The 14,823-nt window shown below is 47.7% G+C and overlaps 1 protein-coding gene across 1 annotated transcript in view; it reads left to right on the top strand.

The window, feature by feature from the left end:
- The window catches only part of ehbp1 (EH domain binding protein 1), a 151,438-nt gene that overhangs the window by 95,876 nt on the left and 40,739 nt on the right, over positions 1–14,823 (top strand). The window contains 4 exon segments of the mRNA XM_042066196.1: positions 7,718–7,750; positions 7,752–7,881; positions 11,378–11,707; positions 14,634–14,791. Coding sequence (XP_041922130.1) covers positions 7,718–7,750; positions 7,752–7,881; positions 11,378–11,707; positions 14,634–14,791 — 651 coding nt within the window.

Raw genomic sequence — 14,823 nt, 5'->3', positions numbered from 1 at the left:
TCTATTTTTTTGCTTTCTCTTCCCTCTCCTCCTCCTCCTCTACCACCAACCCCCCCACCCCCACACACACACACACCCCTTAATTCTTTATCAAATGCATTGATCGCAGGGCGCGTGCATTGATCCAGGGCCTCCATCTGGCGGGCGGTGATAAGCGTCCGCCGCATCTCTGCCATTCACTCTGTCATTCAGCGGCGCCCCACAATTTGGCTGCAGGGGGAGCAGTGACTGGGATTAGCCCCCCGTTCGGCCGACTTACTTGCATTTTAAGTTGACACCCTCTGCAGCACGGCGCTGCGTACTGTGTGTGTGTGTGTGTGTGTGTGTGTGTTGTGGTTGTGTTGTGTTGTGTTGTGCTGTGTGGTGCTGTGTGTGCTGGGCAGTGCTAGGGCTTGCGTGGGTGCGGCCACATTACAAACTGAAACACACACGGCGCGACTTAGCGACGCGACACTCCTCAATAAGCTTACTCCACTAGCTGCTCAACAATGTGTAATTGGATTTGTTGGAATAACAGCAACAGCGCTACAAAAAGAGAGAGAGCAAGAGAGAGCAAAAGATTTCAGGAAGAATTGCAAAAGGACACAAGGTGAAGTTTTCTCATTATAGGGGGAAAAGGGAAGCCGGGCGAGAGATCATAGCAGATTGTTATTTTCCATTTAAAGGGGAAAAGAAAGGTGGACAGGAAAAATAAAAGAGGAAGGAGGGAGTGAGGGAGTGAGGCAGGGAGAGAGCGAGAGAAGGTCAAGACGGTGACTCTATTTTCCTCAGTCGCCTTAAAAGGAGAAAAATGTCCCCGTTTTTTTGTACTGCTGCTCCCCACAGTGGTTTAGTTGTTGGTGTTTAAGCAAATGGTGAGTGTAAGGTGCACAGCATATGTCCCCATCCAGGGTTTGCCAAAGTAGGCTCCCTCAGTGAATGCAGAATTGTTTGTGAGGTTAATTAAATTCCAATTTATGTGTGTGTCTGTGTATGCCTGGCCATCTAGAAGTGATTGCAGCTGAGCAGACTGTGTGCGTGTGTGTGCGTGTGTGTGCGTGTGTGTGTGTGCGTGTGTTGTGCATGTGTGTGTGTGTGTGTGTGTGTGTGTTGTGCGTGTGTGTGTGTGTGCTGTGTGTGTGTGTGCGTGTGTGTGTGTGCGTGTTTGTTTGTGTGCATGTGTGGGGGTGTGTGTTCAGGCATTACTGTGGGGTATATGCACCGCATATTCACACAGTCATCTTGTCTACGCAAAGGGATTGTGACCCCCCCACCCCCACCCCATTCCCCTTCCCCCCCCCCCAAAAAATCCCTCCCCTCTTTGAGCCGAACACTGGCTGTGTTTTGACAAATGTATCTGCCCGCACCCAAGTGGCTGGCATAGCAGCTGGTCGCCTGGCTGGCCTGACTGGCACCGCGGCTTTAAGCAGCAGGCGGCATGCTTCGGCCAGCCGAGCAACACCCAGGCCCCAGCCTCGGCTCACTGAACCCCCCCCCCCCCCCCAGCCCCCACAGTCCCCCTCCGTTCCTCCGCAAGCCCCACGTCCACCCCGATCCCTCCATTTCTCCTCTCATCCCCACAAACACACCATTCGCTGCACCCCCCCCCCCCCCCCCCCCCCCCCTTTCTCCTCCTGTCTTCTCCTTCAAAAAGAGCAGCCAGGCCAGAGGGACAGGCACCTCGAGCCTCGGCCCACAGAGAGCACCTTCTTCTCTGGGCCTCACTCTCTCCGGCAGACTTCTCTACTGTCCTAGCAGGCCGCCCCTGGGTGTTCGGGCATTTTTTTTTTTTGTGGAGGTGTTTTTTCTCTGGCTTTTTATTCTTTTGAGGGAGACTAAATCTTCTCCCCACCCCATCCCTCTCTCCTCCCCCTAACTTTTTTAGTTTTGTCCTCCGCCACCCGGACACTTCTTCCTTCGCTTTTTTCTTCTCTTTCTTTTCTTTCACACGCTCTTCTTTTTCAATTTTCATTGACGCTCTCATTATCCCTGTGATCACCAGCTCCAGGGCTGGATGGGCCACTGATCACTACTCCTCTTTTCTGCCCCCCCCCCCCCCCCCACACACACACACACACACTACTTCCGCACCCCCCACCCCCACCCCCACCATCTATGTCCAGCCTGCAGACTGTGCGGCGGTCAAGCTCCAGTGTAGCTGAAGTAGGGGCCACTTGAAGCCCATTTTGGGCAGCTCGTCTCTGGGATGAGTCAGGCACCAATGGGGGCCAAAAGCTCCAGTAGTCGGGAGACGTCAGTGGCTCCAGAGCTGCATTGTGCCCCGACATTCCCAAGCCCATGAGCCTCTGGGTCGCCCTAGCAGAACACACAGCTCGCAAATTAACCACCGTGGTGTTATTTACTTCTAAAGACTGATTTAGTATTTATTTTTAGTATGTTTTTTTTAGTTTAGTATTTATTTTAAGTAAGTTATTTATTCTATAAATATATATTCTATCTATATAAGTGCAGTTTATTTGATCAAAATATCGTGAAAAGTTTTATTGAGATGTGTGAGTAGTAAATCATATGTCACAGTATACATTTATATATAGTATATTTAACAGCTTAAAGGAGAATTCCGGTGTGATATTGACCTAAAGTGTATTGAAAACATGATACCGAGTGTGAACGTATGTCTCATAGCCCATCTCGGCTTGTCCCCTGCACTCCAAAATCTGGCGCTAGTTAGCCGATGCTACCAACATCTTTTTCAATAGTGGGTGCTTCGGGCATCGGGCTAGCCATGCAAATAAATCACTGTTTTACACCCATTTACGAGGCTCAATGTATCTCCACACTTCATTGGTAGACTTCCGAGGGCCCTGACATTTAAAATGAGACATTGAGAACTTTGAAAAAGCACTGGTAGTTTACTTACAAGACGATTTATACAGACAGTATCTTCACGAAGTTTAGCGTTTGCAGCCATCTTGAATTTAGTCACGATAAGTCGAGCAACGAGTAAGAATGAACAGGTATGATAAGGGATCAGATTCCAAAAATAATTCAGTGGAAATGCATGGATTCCAGTTTCTTCCAGTAGCAGCAACTGGAATCCATGCATTTCCACTGAATTATTTTTGGAATCTGATCCCTTATCATAGCTGTTCATTCTTACTCGTTGCTCGACTTATCGTGACTAAATTCAAGATGGGCTGCAAACGCTAAACTTCTGAAGATACTGTCTGTATAAATCGTCTTGTAAGTAAACTTACCAGTGCTTTTTCAAAGTTCTCAATGTCTCGTTTTAAATGTCAGGGCCCTCGGAAGTCTACCAATGAAGTGTGGAGATACATTGAGCCCTTGTAAATGGGTGGTAAAACAGTGATTTATTTGCATGGCTAGCCGATGCCGAAGCACCACTATTGAAAAAGATGTTGGTAGCATCGGCTAACTAGCGCTGTGCTTCTAACTAGCGAGTGCAGGGGACAAGCCGAGATGGGCTATGAGACATACGTTCACACTCGGTATCATGTTTCGATACACTTTAGGTCAATATCACACCGGAATTCTCCTTTAAGTACTAATCATTTCACGTTGCCATCATTTGAAATGGCATTTCATGCCTTCAGTGATAATCTAGTGATGTACAGTATCTAGTTTTCAGGTGCAGGCCACTTTGTCAGTGTAAATGCTGCATTCCATTTTATATATTTGATTGAGTAATTATTTTGTCGTGAGTAAGAAGCTCATCTAATTCATGAATATTCACACAGTGGACTGAAACGTCATTTTAATAAATTGCATTAAGTGCACCAATGATTTTGCTCTTTCAGAAAAAATAGTAATAATGAGTTTATTCAGTCTGAAATAGCATGTTTACTTTTGGTGTCTGCAATAATTTTGAACGAGGGGCGTTTGCAGTTATTACACATACCACAGTTTTTTTTTTTGTTTTTGTTTTACCTAATTTTATGTGTAGCTTTGTGATCCTTAAAAACAACCCAGGTATTATCACTGTGGCATAGTGCATATTCTGCATTTAAAAAAGACTAGTTTCATCCATTAAAATGTCATGTAAAATTCATCCAGCGTCTGAGGCTCCATTTGGCCTCCCCTGCTGCCTGTGTCTGTTCCCAGGCCCCGGCTCGTTACAGCAGTCTCTCATCACTAAACTCCGCGGCCTCCTGAATGGCATGCATTGCAGCAACAGTAATCCTTGCCTCTGGACAAGCAAAGAATTCTCATTTTCTCCAAATGGCTAACACCACAATGAATCTCCTCCCTCGCTGCCGCGGCTCGGCCAAGGCCAATGCATTCCTGTCTAACAGCAATGATATCCGCAAGGGTGCCCAGAGATTTCCTATCGCAGCCGAGAATAAGGGAAAAGACCTGGTAATGATATTACATTATTAACTGGGGCTTGCAGACCAGCTCGGGAGACAATGGGGGGGGGGGGGGGGGAGCAGGAAGGAGAAAGTTCTAGACCTTTCTTTGTATGTGTTCTTTTTTTCGCGGTCAGATGAAGAACAGAAGTAGGTGATAACCGGCACTAAAGCAGCTCCGGCAGCACCGTTTTTTTATTCCTTCTTGTAGCTTCAGTATATTAATAGAGCAGTTATGCACAGTTTAGAGAATACGGTCCTCTCGCGGTCCTATCGCACATGTTATGTTGTCATAACTGTTTTGCAATGCAAATAGCCATCCTTTTGCTCACAAATAAAACAATACCACATTTTGAATGGGGGGGGGGGGAGAGAGACAATGCCGATAATATGAAATGAAGTCAATTGCAGAATCAGTATTCACCTAATTAAGGGGCTCTTGTTTCATTTAACCCCCCACACCACCCCACACCACACCACCCCCAAACCTCTTGTCGCTTGGGCTCCACGTCTCATTGACTCCTCAGAGGCCAGGCCAATTTGTTGGCCTCTCCAGCCCATGTAAGGCCCTCTGTCAGTGGGCCCAGCACCCAGCCCGTCATTCAGGCAGGCAGGCATGCAGGCACCTCCAGACCCACTGGACTTCCTCACTTCACCATGCCTGGCATCTCCCAGTGCTTGGTCTGTGAGTTTGGCTGAGAATCGCCAGCACACACACACACACACACACGCACACTCTCTCTTTCTTTCTCTTACACACACACATACATTTGCACATTCACTCTCTTTTTCTCTGTCTCTCTCTCTCTCTCTCACACTCTGTCTTTCCTTCTCTCACACACATACACACAAATCACAGCCCTCTGGAGTCTATTTTTAATTGTTGCATTGTCTGCTGTGGTTCTGAGGGGAGAGAGTGGTGAGAGAGGCTGGTGAAAAGAACAGTCAGAGAAAATGGAGACTCAGCTCAGTGCGTTCACATTCTGCCACAACAGCCACCGACACAACTCCGCACAAAGAACCAGACCTCTACTCCCCTTTGCCCCCCTCACTTCACTCTGAACAACAGCTTCTGTGACCCCCCCCCCCCCCCCCCCTCTTAACTAGCAGGAATCAGTTGGCATGAAAGCATCTCAAAATGTGGCGCAAGTCATTGGGTGGGCATGGGTTCAGACGGGCAAATGAAAGTGGGCATCAGAGCGGCCCGCTTTCAGAAAGAAACTGCACGTGGGCAGTCCAGTATCTGATTTAAAAAAAAAGGCCATTTTCCAAAATTAAACCTATAAACAGTACTTTTTAGAGATACGTTTTGCTTTTGATAGCTAGTTTGCTGTACTGGCGACCCTGCAGTGAAGTGAAGTGAACAGTTTACAGTTTAGCAACAGTGTAGTAGTAATAGTAGTAAAACAGAGCACATGCCTGTGAACTGGAAAAAGTGTGTGTGTTTTTTGTTTTTTTTTTCATTGTCTTATGCCGTCTCCCCTGTGTCCTCTCCTATTCTCCCTCTCTCTCTCTCACACACACACACACACACACACACACACACACACACACACACACACACTGAGCAGCTAACTCTTGTGTACATTTTTGTGCTTAGTTGTAACCTGGCCTTTGCTAAGCCCTCAGAAGTGGCTAAATGTGACTTGAGCCCCAGAGGATTGTGCTGCAGCCCTTAGGGCCACCGCCTCTGAACAGACTCCTATTAGGAGGATGCTATTCGGATGCGCTCATTTGCATCTCAACTCATTGTCCTCCCAAACAATGGCTACAAACAAACAATTTACATGGAAATGGGAGAAATGTACCTAATTAGTTTTTCGGTGCTTGTTTTGTTAATGGTTAATGCTCAGCCTGAATTGCTTGGATTCTCCGTGCTGAAAATCCTAAAGCATTGTGGAACACGGAGATTAAGGGAGTGAGAGAGAGAAAAAAAATTGATGAAAACTGTGTGTTTGTGTGTGTGTGTGTTGTGTGTGTGTGTGTGTGTGTGTGTGTGTGTGTGTGTGTTTGAATCTGTGTGTGTTTGTTCATTTGGGGGGAGGGGGATGCAGGGATATAGCATTCAGTCAGAATGGTTAACCACTGCCCTCTGGGGGAGGTGTGTGTGTGTGTGGATGTGTGTTTGTTTGTGGAGAGCTCAGGTTCACACTAAGTACACAGTGATGGAAGAACAGAATATGGCTACTCGTCAGCAGAGAGGGGAGCAAATTGAAATGGTGTGGCCTCTTCAGCAGCCCATGCTGTTTGCAGCTCACATGCTGCGCGCACATGTACACACACACACACACACACACACACACACACACACACACACACACAGAGAGAGAGAGAGAGACACACACACACACACACACACAGAGAGAAAGAAAGAGAGAGACACACACACACACAGACACACACCAAGCACCCATTCCTGTCATCTGACTCTTGGTCTCTTAGACACAACGCTATGCTATGCTTGCCGTCACATGCACACTCACTCTCACACTGGGTGAATGAGGTGATATCTGGTAGCTAACTGAATGCATTACTCATGCTTTTCTCAAAATCCCCAATACTTTGCCTACATGTTGGAGCACATTCCCCATATTATTAATAGCTATAAAATGTCAAGTCCTCTTGTCATATTATTTAATCATTGGTGGATGGAATAGTTCCTCTGTTAGATACTGTTTTAAGCCACTTGGTATTAATTTGAGGGTAGTATTGTCATTCATATTGAGCAGGCGTGGTAATTGTAGTGGAAGTACGGGAAGCACTCTTGTAATTGTTTTTTTAATTTGCGCAAGATGAGATCATCCATGAAATTAGATTGTTGTGCAATAATGAGACATAACATGATATTTCATGTATGTTCTCACTCACATAGTGCATGCCACCCACACACGCACACACTCGCATACACACACACACACACACACACACACACACACACACACATGCAGGATTGTCATTTGTTCATGGAGTGTGGCAAGAAGTGGCACAGTTAGATGATTATGTGTAAATAAGCTCCACTAACATTTGACACACATTGTGTGTTAAGTGTCAATATATATCAGTTTGAGTTTTGTGTGTGTGTTTGCGGAGTAAGTGAGTGTGTGTGGGTGTGTGTGTGTGTGTGTGTGTTTATTTATTTGGCCCTACACACAACCCCTCCATGCAGGTAAACTGACCAGCATATCAACATGATCAGATTGGGAGGAAAGTGTTGGAGGAGAGAGCGTGGAGTGTGTGAGCGGGTGAGATGGGGTGGGGGGAGTGTGTGTTGGGGATGGGGGGGGGGGGGGTAGATGGGATGGGGCAGGCTTGTGAAAAATGGCATTTCTGTCAATTACCAAGATGGCAAGTGCTCAATAGGCGCTATCTATCTCTCTCTCTCTCTCTCTGTGTGTGTGTGTGTGTGGCAGGAGCGGGATGAGGAACGTCGGCGGCAGCTGCGGGGAGCGCGCCAGGCAGCTGATAGCGGAGGCGCGCTCAGGTGTGAAGATGGCCGAGCTGCCCGTCTACGGAGCCGACGCGGCAGCCACATCAGCGGCCGGCAAGTTGAAAGGAAGGTCAAAGGCAGCTGGAGGTGAGCACTGGAGCGCTTTCATTCAGCCAGACACAGACACACACACACACACACACACAGACACACACACACACACTTACATATACACACACTGATATATACACGCAAAAAAAAGAGCTTTAATACACACAGAAATACAGGAGTATTTATAGACATTCACACACAGTTGTCTACAAACACAGCATATTGCATATGTCACATGTCATGCAGTTGTGTATTTATAGGCATGTAAACAGTGCATTCACACATTTAGCTGTTAACCAATATTGTGCTATATTAGGTTCATCAGTGACTATTCTGTGTTCATTTAATGTGCTGTAGTCATCCCATTAGTTCAAGAGTGGTGCTGTTTATTTCAATAAACCAGTGTTTGATGAAGTAACCAGTTGGTGAGGTTATACACACACACACACACACACACACACACTCACACACAAAAACACACAAACACACACACACAAGCAAGAATGCACACACATCACACAGTGCACAGGCTAATTTGAAAGCATTCACAGAGGGATACACTTCCATTTGTTCGAGCAGAAGGCTTCCCTGCTAATCCTTCAGAAATACATCAGGAAAAACTAAGTGCATTTTACCACTGGCAAGAGTCCCACAAGAACCGTCTCTGTGCATTCGCCTCCTCTGTAACCTGCTGGTCCTCATTACGGCCGCACCAACACACACACACACACACACACACACAGGCGTGTATGCAATAACACGCACACACGCCCATGTTCTCACCAATCAATGACTCGTTGTGCCTGTGTGCGCATCAGCGGCACGAAAATAACCCACCAAACCAGCCGTGCCTCTTTTGGGTTGGAACTTCATCTGCAGAATTTTCCCTCAGGATTGTCTGAGCGTGAGCCTTATCATCGCTAGTTAAATGAGGAGGGGGGGGGGGGGGGGGCAGATATTTGTTTTTGCCGTGGTCTGTAGTAATAAAGTCACTGGCATCTTCATCTATTATAGCCTCGTTCCTATTGAGATTGCTCTTATCTCTGCATGTATGATGACCAACATTTGCTTGTGTGCGCGTGCGTGCGTGCGTGTGTGTGCGCGTGCGTGCGTGTGTGTGTGTGTGTGTGCGTCTGCGTGTGTGTGTGCGTCTGCGTGTGTGTGTGTGCGCGTGCGTGTGTGTGTGCGCACGTGCGTGTGTGCGTGCGTGTGTGTGTGCGCATGCGTGTGTGTGTGTGTGTACCATTTCACAGCTCAAGGGGTGACACAATATTCGCAGCCTTTAATCTCTTTCATCTGGCCCTCTTTGACGCTCCCACTCTCTTCCTTCATCTCTGCCTCGGCCTCTTAATGGCTCCGCTCCGTCCTCCGCGCCAGTCCTCCATTCAGCCGCTGTCACCGCGGCCCAGCACACTCCAGCGCTCCCCTTGCCGACCGCCTACCAACACCCACAATGCATTTCTGCCCCCCCCCCACCCCCCGAGTGCTATTTGCCTCCCGAAATAAAGCACAGAGCACTGACAACATACGGCGAAATGGACGAGAAGAAAAATGGCTTTGGAAACGAAGCGTGTTTCACGTTGTCTGTTCGTATGCGTGCGTCGGCCCGTTTTAAAACAAGACAACAAAAGTAAATGATGGCAGGCGCTCTAATTTCCATTGTCATAAGTAACCGCACACACACACACACACACACACACACACACAAAAACAGGTCAGCAAGAAAGCCAGGGGTTTATTTAGTCTTTCTGGCTTTTTGAATTCTGCTAATTGTGGATCTCATTAAAAATGGAGTTGGGAGGCAAGCGCTATAGGCCCGCTGCACAAGACCTGCCGTGCAGAACGCATAATCCCAGCTATTTGGTGCTCCACTCAGAACCCTTTAATTCACGGCCCTGCGACAGGGGGGGGGGGGGTGGAGGCAAGGGAGAGAGAGAGAGAGGGAGAGAGAGAGGGAGAGAGAGAGAGAGGGAGAGACCTTTCTGCTTGCCCGCAAACTTTGCAAACTCTGCCACCATGCCTTCTTTTAATTAGAGTTGCCTAGTTGAGCAGTGCGTCTCCTGTATCATGCAAAGCAAATTATGCAGAGAGTAAGTGTGTGTGTGTAGGAAGGGTAGGGGTGTAGTGGTTAGTGTGCCAACATGATAAATCATTTTAATTATTCCTTTTTAATTGAATATTGTTAATTTTGTTGTTTGTATATTTGTAAGCCAGACACTTTCTTTCATTTAACCTGATGAAGGTTTTTATATTGACCTTTTTACCAATATGGCAGGTTGTTATAGGTTATAGTTTTAATGACTTTATTTTCATTAGTAATTCATTTTTACATGTGAAGGGTAGTGTCACATGTGTTGTTCCTTGGAAACCTTTTAAATGTAAGAATAGCTTCTACAGCGAGACCTCCTCAAAGTATTGGCAAAATTATTCATTTAGTGAGCTAGTTTGATGTCATCATTGGAAACTGTACTGTTTTGGTGAGTCTGTTAAGTGTTGGCCAGTTAGCAGCAAACTTTATATAGAATTTACTCAGCAATGCCTCTTGAAACTCAATGCTTTTTGAGGACAGTATTAGCATTAGGGATACATACAAGGTTCTATTTTATTGTGTGTGGGTGCATTTTATTGTGTGTGGGTGTGTGTGCATGTTGGTGTGTGTACAAGTTTTAATCAAGTGCCATGTCAGCCGTGTGTGTGTGTGTAGATTTGTGAGCACCAGTGTGTGTGTGTGTGTGTGTGTGTGTGTATGTGTGTGTGTGTGTATGTGTGTGTGTTTTTCTGAGATTGCTTCGCCTCGCTTAACTGTATGACTGAATCAGATCAATATGAAGAGATCACAGTGCGCTGTGCACAGTGCCAAGCCAGCGGAGGGGCCTGGGCTCCGGATCGGGAGCCTCACGGATGTGGAAGAGAGGCTCTGAAGAGGCTGGCAAAGCACAGAGATGGAGGAGGCCGCGTCCGGAAATCTCCATCCCGTGCATTTCTAGTCAGATGCACAGGGAGGAGAACAGAAAAAAAAACTGGGTCATGTGTCCGCTGACAAGTCCTCAACCCAGTGCATTCTGTTTACATACATACATATACATATAACCACAGTGGATGAAATGCACATCTGAAAACCTAGCAGTCGCTGGACTGTGTGGCTTTATCATATTGGACCCAATGTGTTAAGCTTAATGATGTAACCAAGATTGTGTCATCTAAGTTTGTAATCTATGTTTTCCTATATAGATCTATCCTAATAGATCGACAGTGTTATTTTTTGCTGTGTCTTGTCAGCTCTGAAACAGTGCTGTCTGGTGGTAACTGATTTGTAATATTAAGTGCATGTCTAATGTGTGTCGCAAGATGTTTGGTGTGTTTTCTCTTACATGAGCATTTAATGTTGTTGTCACCACTTCTGTTCTTAAGTGAACTAACATTTCTCTGTAGCATGTGCAACCACTGAATTCAATCTGATTTGTCGGTCTTCCCTCCCTCTGGTCTAACATGCACCCATTCTCTCTTCGCCGCCATGGCGATGTTCTCACAGATCTGGTGGATGGTGAGGCAGCAGGCGGTGCTGGTGTTGGTGTGGAGGAGGAGGAGGAGGAGATGGTGGAGGAAGGTGGTGGAAGTGGTGTTGAAGGGCAGGGCATGGCAGGAGTGGTGGTCGCTGGTGGTCAGGCCTCTGCCTCGGTAGCTGCCTTCACATCAGCCCCTGCTGCTGCTGCTGCTGCTGCTGGCCCTGTCCACGCCGCCATCTCTCCTCTGCCGGCCGTGGCTGCTGTTGCCGTAGATACTAACCTCAAGGAGGTGCCCGAGTACTCCTACGTCCTGGAGGACAACTTTACTAACCCCGCCAGTGACCTAGCAGCATTGGGTAATGGGGCATACACTTGGGCTGCCTGTGCATGGCCTGTCAAAGCTGTCTTTGTTGTGTGGGTGAATGAGTGTGGTTGTGATTGTGTTGTGTCTGTTTTTGTCCTTTTATTGTCATAGAGCACAGAACAGACCTCTGAATTAAGTCATTGACATTGCACTCAAAAACAAACCAGCTATTGGACAGAAAAGACCAAATTTTCTCACTGGCAATTAAAAAAAAAAAATGGTTTCACCACTGGGCTTTGTTGGAACTAGTGTGCTGGGTCATGTACCTTATTGCTAATTTGGCCAAATTCCCAGATGTCACTCGGGACATCAGATGTCTGTTCAGTTGTGCTCTGTACTTTTCTTGCATCTGTGTGCTGTTCTCACTACTAACTATTAAGCCTTCCCCTGATACTCCCTTCTACTTCTTCTGACCTGTTTCAGTATGCATGCCTAGCCAAATTAGCATGGCATCACTCAATGGCTGTTTTCCAAACTAAAACAAATGTCTTAGTAGTTGAAAAGAAGAGAAAAGCGTTTCCTGTTTATGCTTTTATTTTATGAAGGCTTCTGATTTTTTTTTTTTTTTTTTGAATATTAATTAAAATCCAGCACAACATTCTACAGACAACAAAACATATCTGCGTTAAAACACTTTCTGTAAATATTGGGAGGTAACTAATTAGCTGTTTTTCTCTGCAGTTTTCCTGCAGATATGAGATAGCCATGGCTCCGCTAACGGGGAGACATGAGTTGTCTCTCTCACTTTGAAGTGCCAATATCTCAGTTTATTTGTTTTTTGTCACTCTCTGTTGTTTCTTGTTATTTATTTTACACTTTTTCTTTTATTTTGTCCTTTTTTTTCTCCTGCCTAAAACAGGCGCACACATACACACTCTCATACGCACACACACACACACACACACACACACACGTACACAGACAAGCGCACACACGCACACAAGTTGAAGTGAACAGTTTTGCTGACTATCTTTTGCGTGTTGCCCAGACTTGTTGTGTTTCCTGTCACCTACTTGTTGATCAGGCACTATTGCCGAGTTGGCAGAGAGACACACTCAACAGAGACGCTCACGCCGCTCTATGCGGGGGGAAATTATTCTTCATCGTATAAGCCTCCCCCGTTAGCACATTCCCGCTTTACATATCTGCCCGTTTCACTGGACCAAATTGGCGGAGAGGGCTCGGGCTGTGTCCACTCTGAAGTTCCCAGCATCCTCGGCTGGCCCGTGCTGCTTGCGCCGCCTGCCTCCCCCTCTGATGTTTTATTCGCTGGTATTTACACAGTTTCCCCTCCTCCCTGCCTTTCATTTGTGGAGATTTGAGGCAGTTTTGCAGGCAAGCAAACTTTGGGACACCCCCAGTCGCCCTCACCCCCTAACCCCACCCCGCCCCACACCACACACACCCCCCGCACACCCCCCCTTCCCTTATCGAGTCCCTGCCATAGAGCGATAAATGCATCCCGTGGTGTTGGGGTGGCATGGTGTGCATACGCATGTGTGTGCGGATAGTGTGTGTATGTGCGTGTGCGCATGCGTGCCTGCGTGCGTGTGCGTGTGTGTGCGTGTGTGTGTTGTAGGGGGGCTGCAGATGAAACGGCCTCCCTCCTGCTCTTTCATCTCCCCCGGCCCAGTGCGCTGGCACGGCCCCGGCTCCTGGCGCACAGCGAGGGCCAGGGGAGGGCAAGGCCAGAGCCACCAACACTGGGCCTGAGAGAGCAGCTTCACAGAGCAGCTGGAGGAGAGAGAGAGAGAGGGAGGGAGGGAGGGGGAGAGAGAGCAGGATAAGCACAATGAATTTAGAGAGGGAGAGAAAGGGAAAAAATATAAAGAGGGGGGAGAAAGGGATCTACATGGAGGGAGAGCAGATTGAAAGGGATGGGGAGAAGGAAAATAGGAAAGAGGGGGAATTGAAATATGCTGAGTTGGAGAGAGAGGGAGAAGGAAAAGCAGAAAGGTAGAAAGGAGGAGGATAAAGGGAATACGCTAGAGAGCCCAGGTCCTGGCTTCAGGTGCCCAGGCGAGATTACTGCAGAGGGACCGGAGCAGGCCAGACCAGACGAGCACGAGGGTTCCGGAATGTTGGCCTCAGAACACGGAGCCAACAGGACGCTCTTTGTGCCAGGCACTTTTGGCCAGCATTCACCGTGTGGTCAGACAGAGGTAGTGTAAGATGAGGAGGAATGGAGGTAGAGGGAGAGAGAGGAGAGGAGAGGAGAGCTGGTGAAGGAGGCCACATCAGAACTCAAACAGCATAGCAGCTCTTGCTGAAGAGGGTATCTTACCAACCAGGTGTGTTTGAGATGGCCCAGGGTGCCCGGGAAAATATGACAAACATCAGACAAAGATTAAGATGAACAGACTCAGAGAGAGAGAGAGAGAGGGAGGAATGGAATGAGGCAGGGAAAGGGCTGTCATGTCGCGGGGAGACATCTCCTCGTGCAAGTTTACCCAGCAGCTTGTGACTATCTCTGCCCCTCTGCCTGTTGGCGATATCCTCCAGTCCTATCAGCTCCTGTATATTCATCGCTTTTGTTGCCGCGCTGCATTCCTTTTACCAGACGCCACCACCGCCGCCTGCCATTGTGCGCTAAGGGCTATCCGTGTCGATCGCTTCCTTATCTCCCCTTCTGTATTCATGTGGAAATAAGGAAGGCCACACGCCACTGTCCCCCCTCTCATCGGCCCTTCCATAGTGTCTCCCTGTGTCCTCATGCTGTCTGTGTGCCATTGGAAGCCCTGCATTTGTCCCGATGACTTTTTACAGTCATCGATTATGTCCCCGTCATCCGTCACAGTGCTGTTTCTGCTGTTCTGTTTGTGTAGTGGTGTGTTTGTTTGTATGTGTGTCTGTGCAATAGGGTTTTTGTGTGTGTGTGTTTTTGTTTGTTTACTCACCTGTGCGTGGACCTCTCGCAGGTGTGCTGAACAGCAGTCATGTGGACCTGAAGCTGAAGAAGCTGGTGGAGGTGCGGCCGCAGGGAGGGAGCTCTCCTTCGTCGTCGTCATCCTCTTCCTCACTCACTGCCTCCACCACCTCCCCCATCAGCCCCACAGAGACCCTAGAGCAGGAGCAGGTACACACACACACACACACACACACACACAC

Source organism: Alosa sapidissima, chromosome 16 (genome assembly GCF_018492685.1).
Source record: "Alosa sapidissima isolate fAloSap1 chromosome 16, fAloSap1.pri, whole genome shotgun sequence".
Classification (NCBI taxonomy): Eukaryota; Metazoa; Chordata; class Actinopteri; order Clupeiformes; family Clupeidae; genus Alosa; species Alosa sapidissima.
Note: the sequence above shows the minus strand (reverse complement) of the source record. Positions and strands in the feature narration are given on the sequence as shown.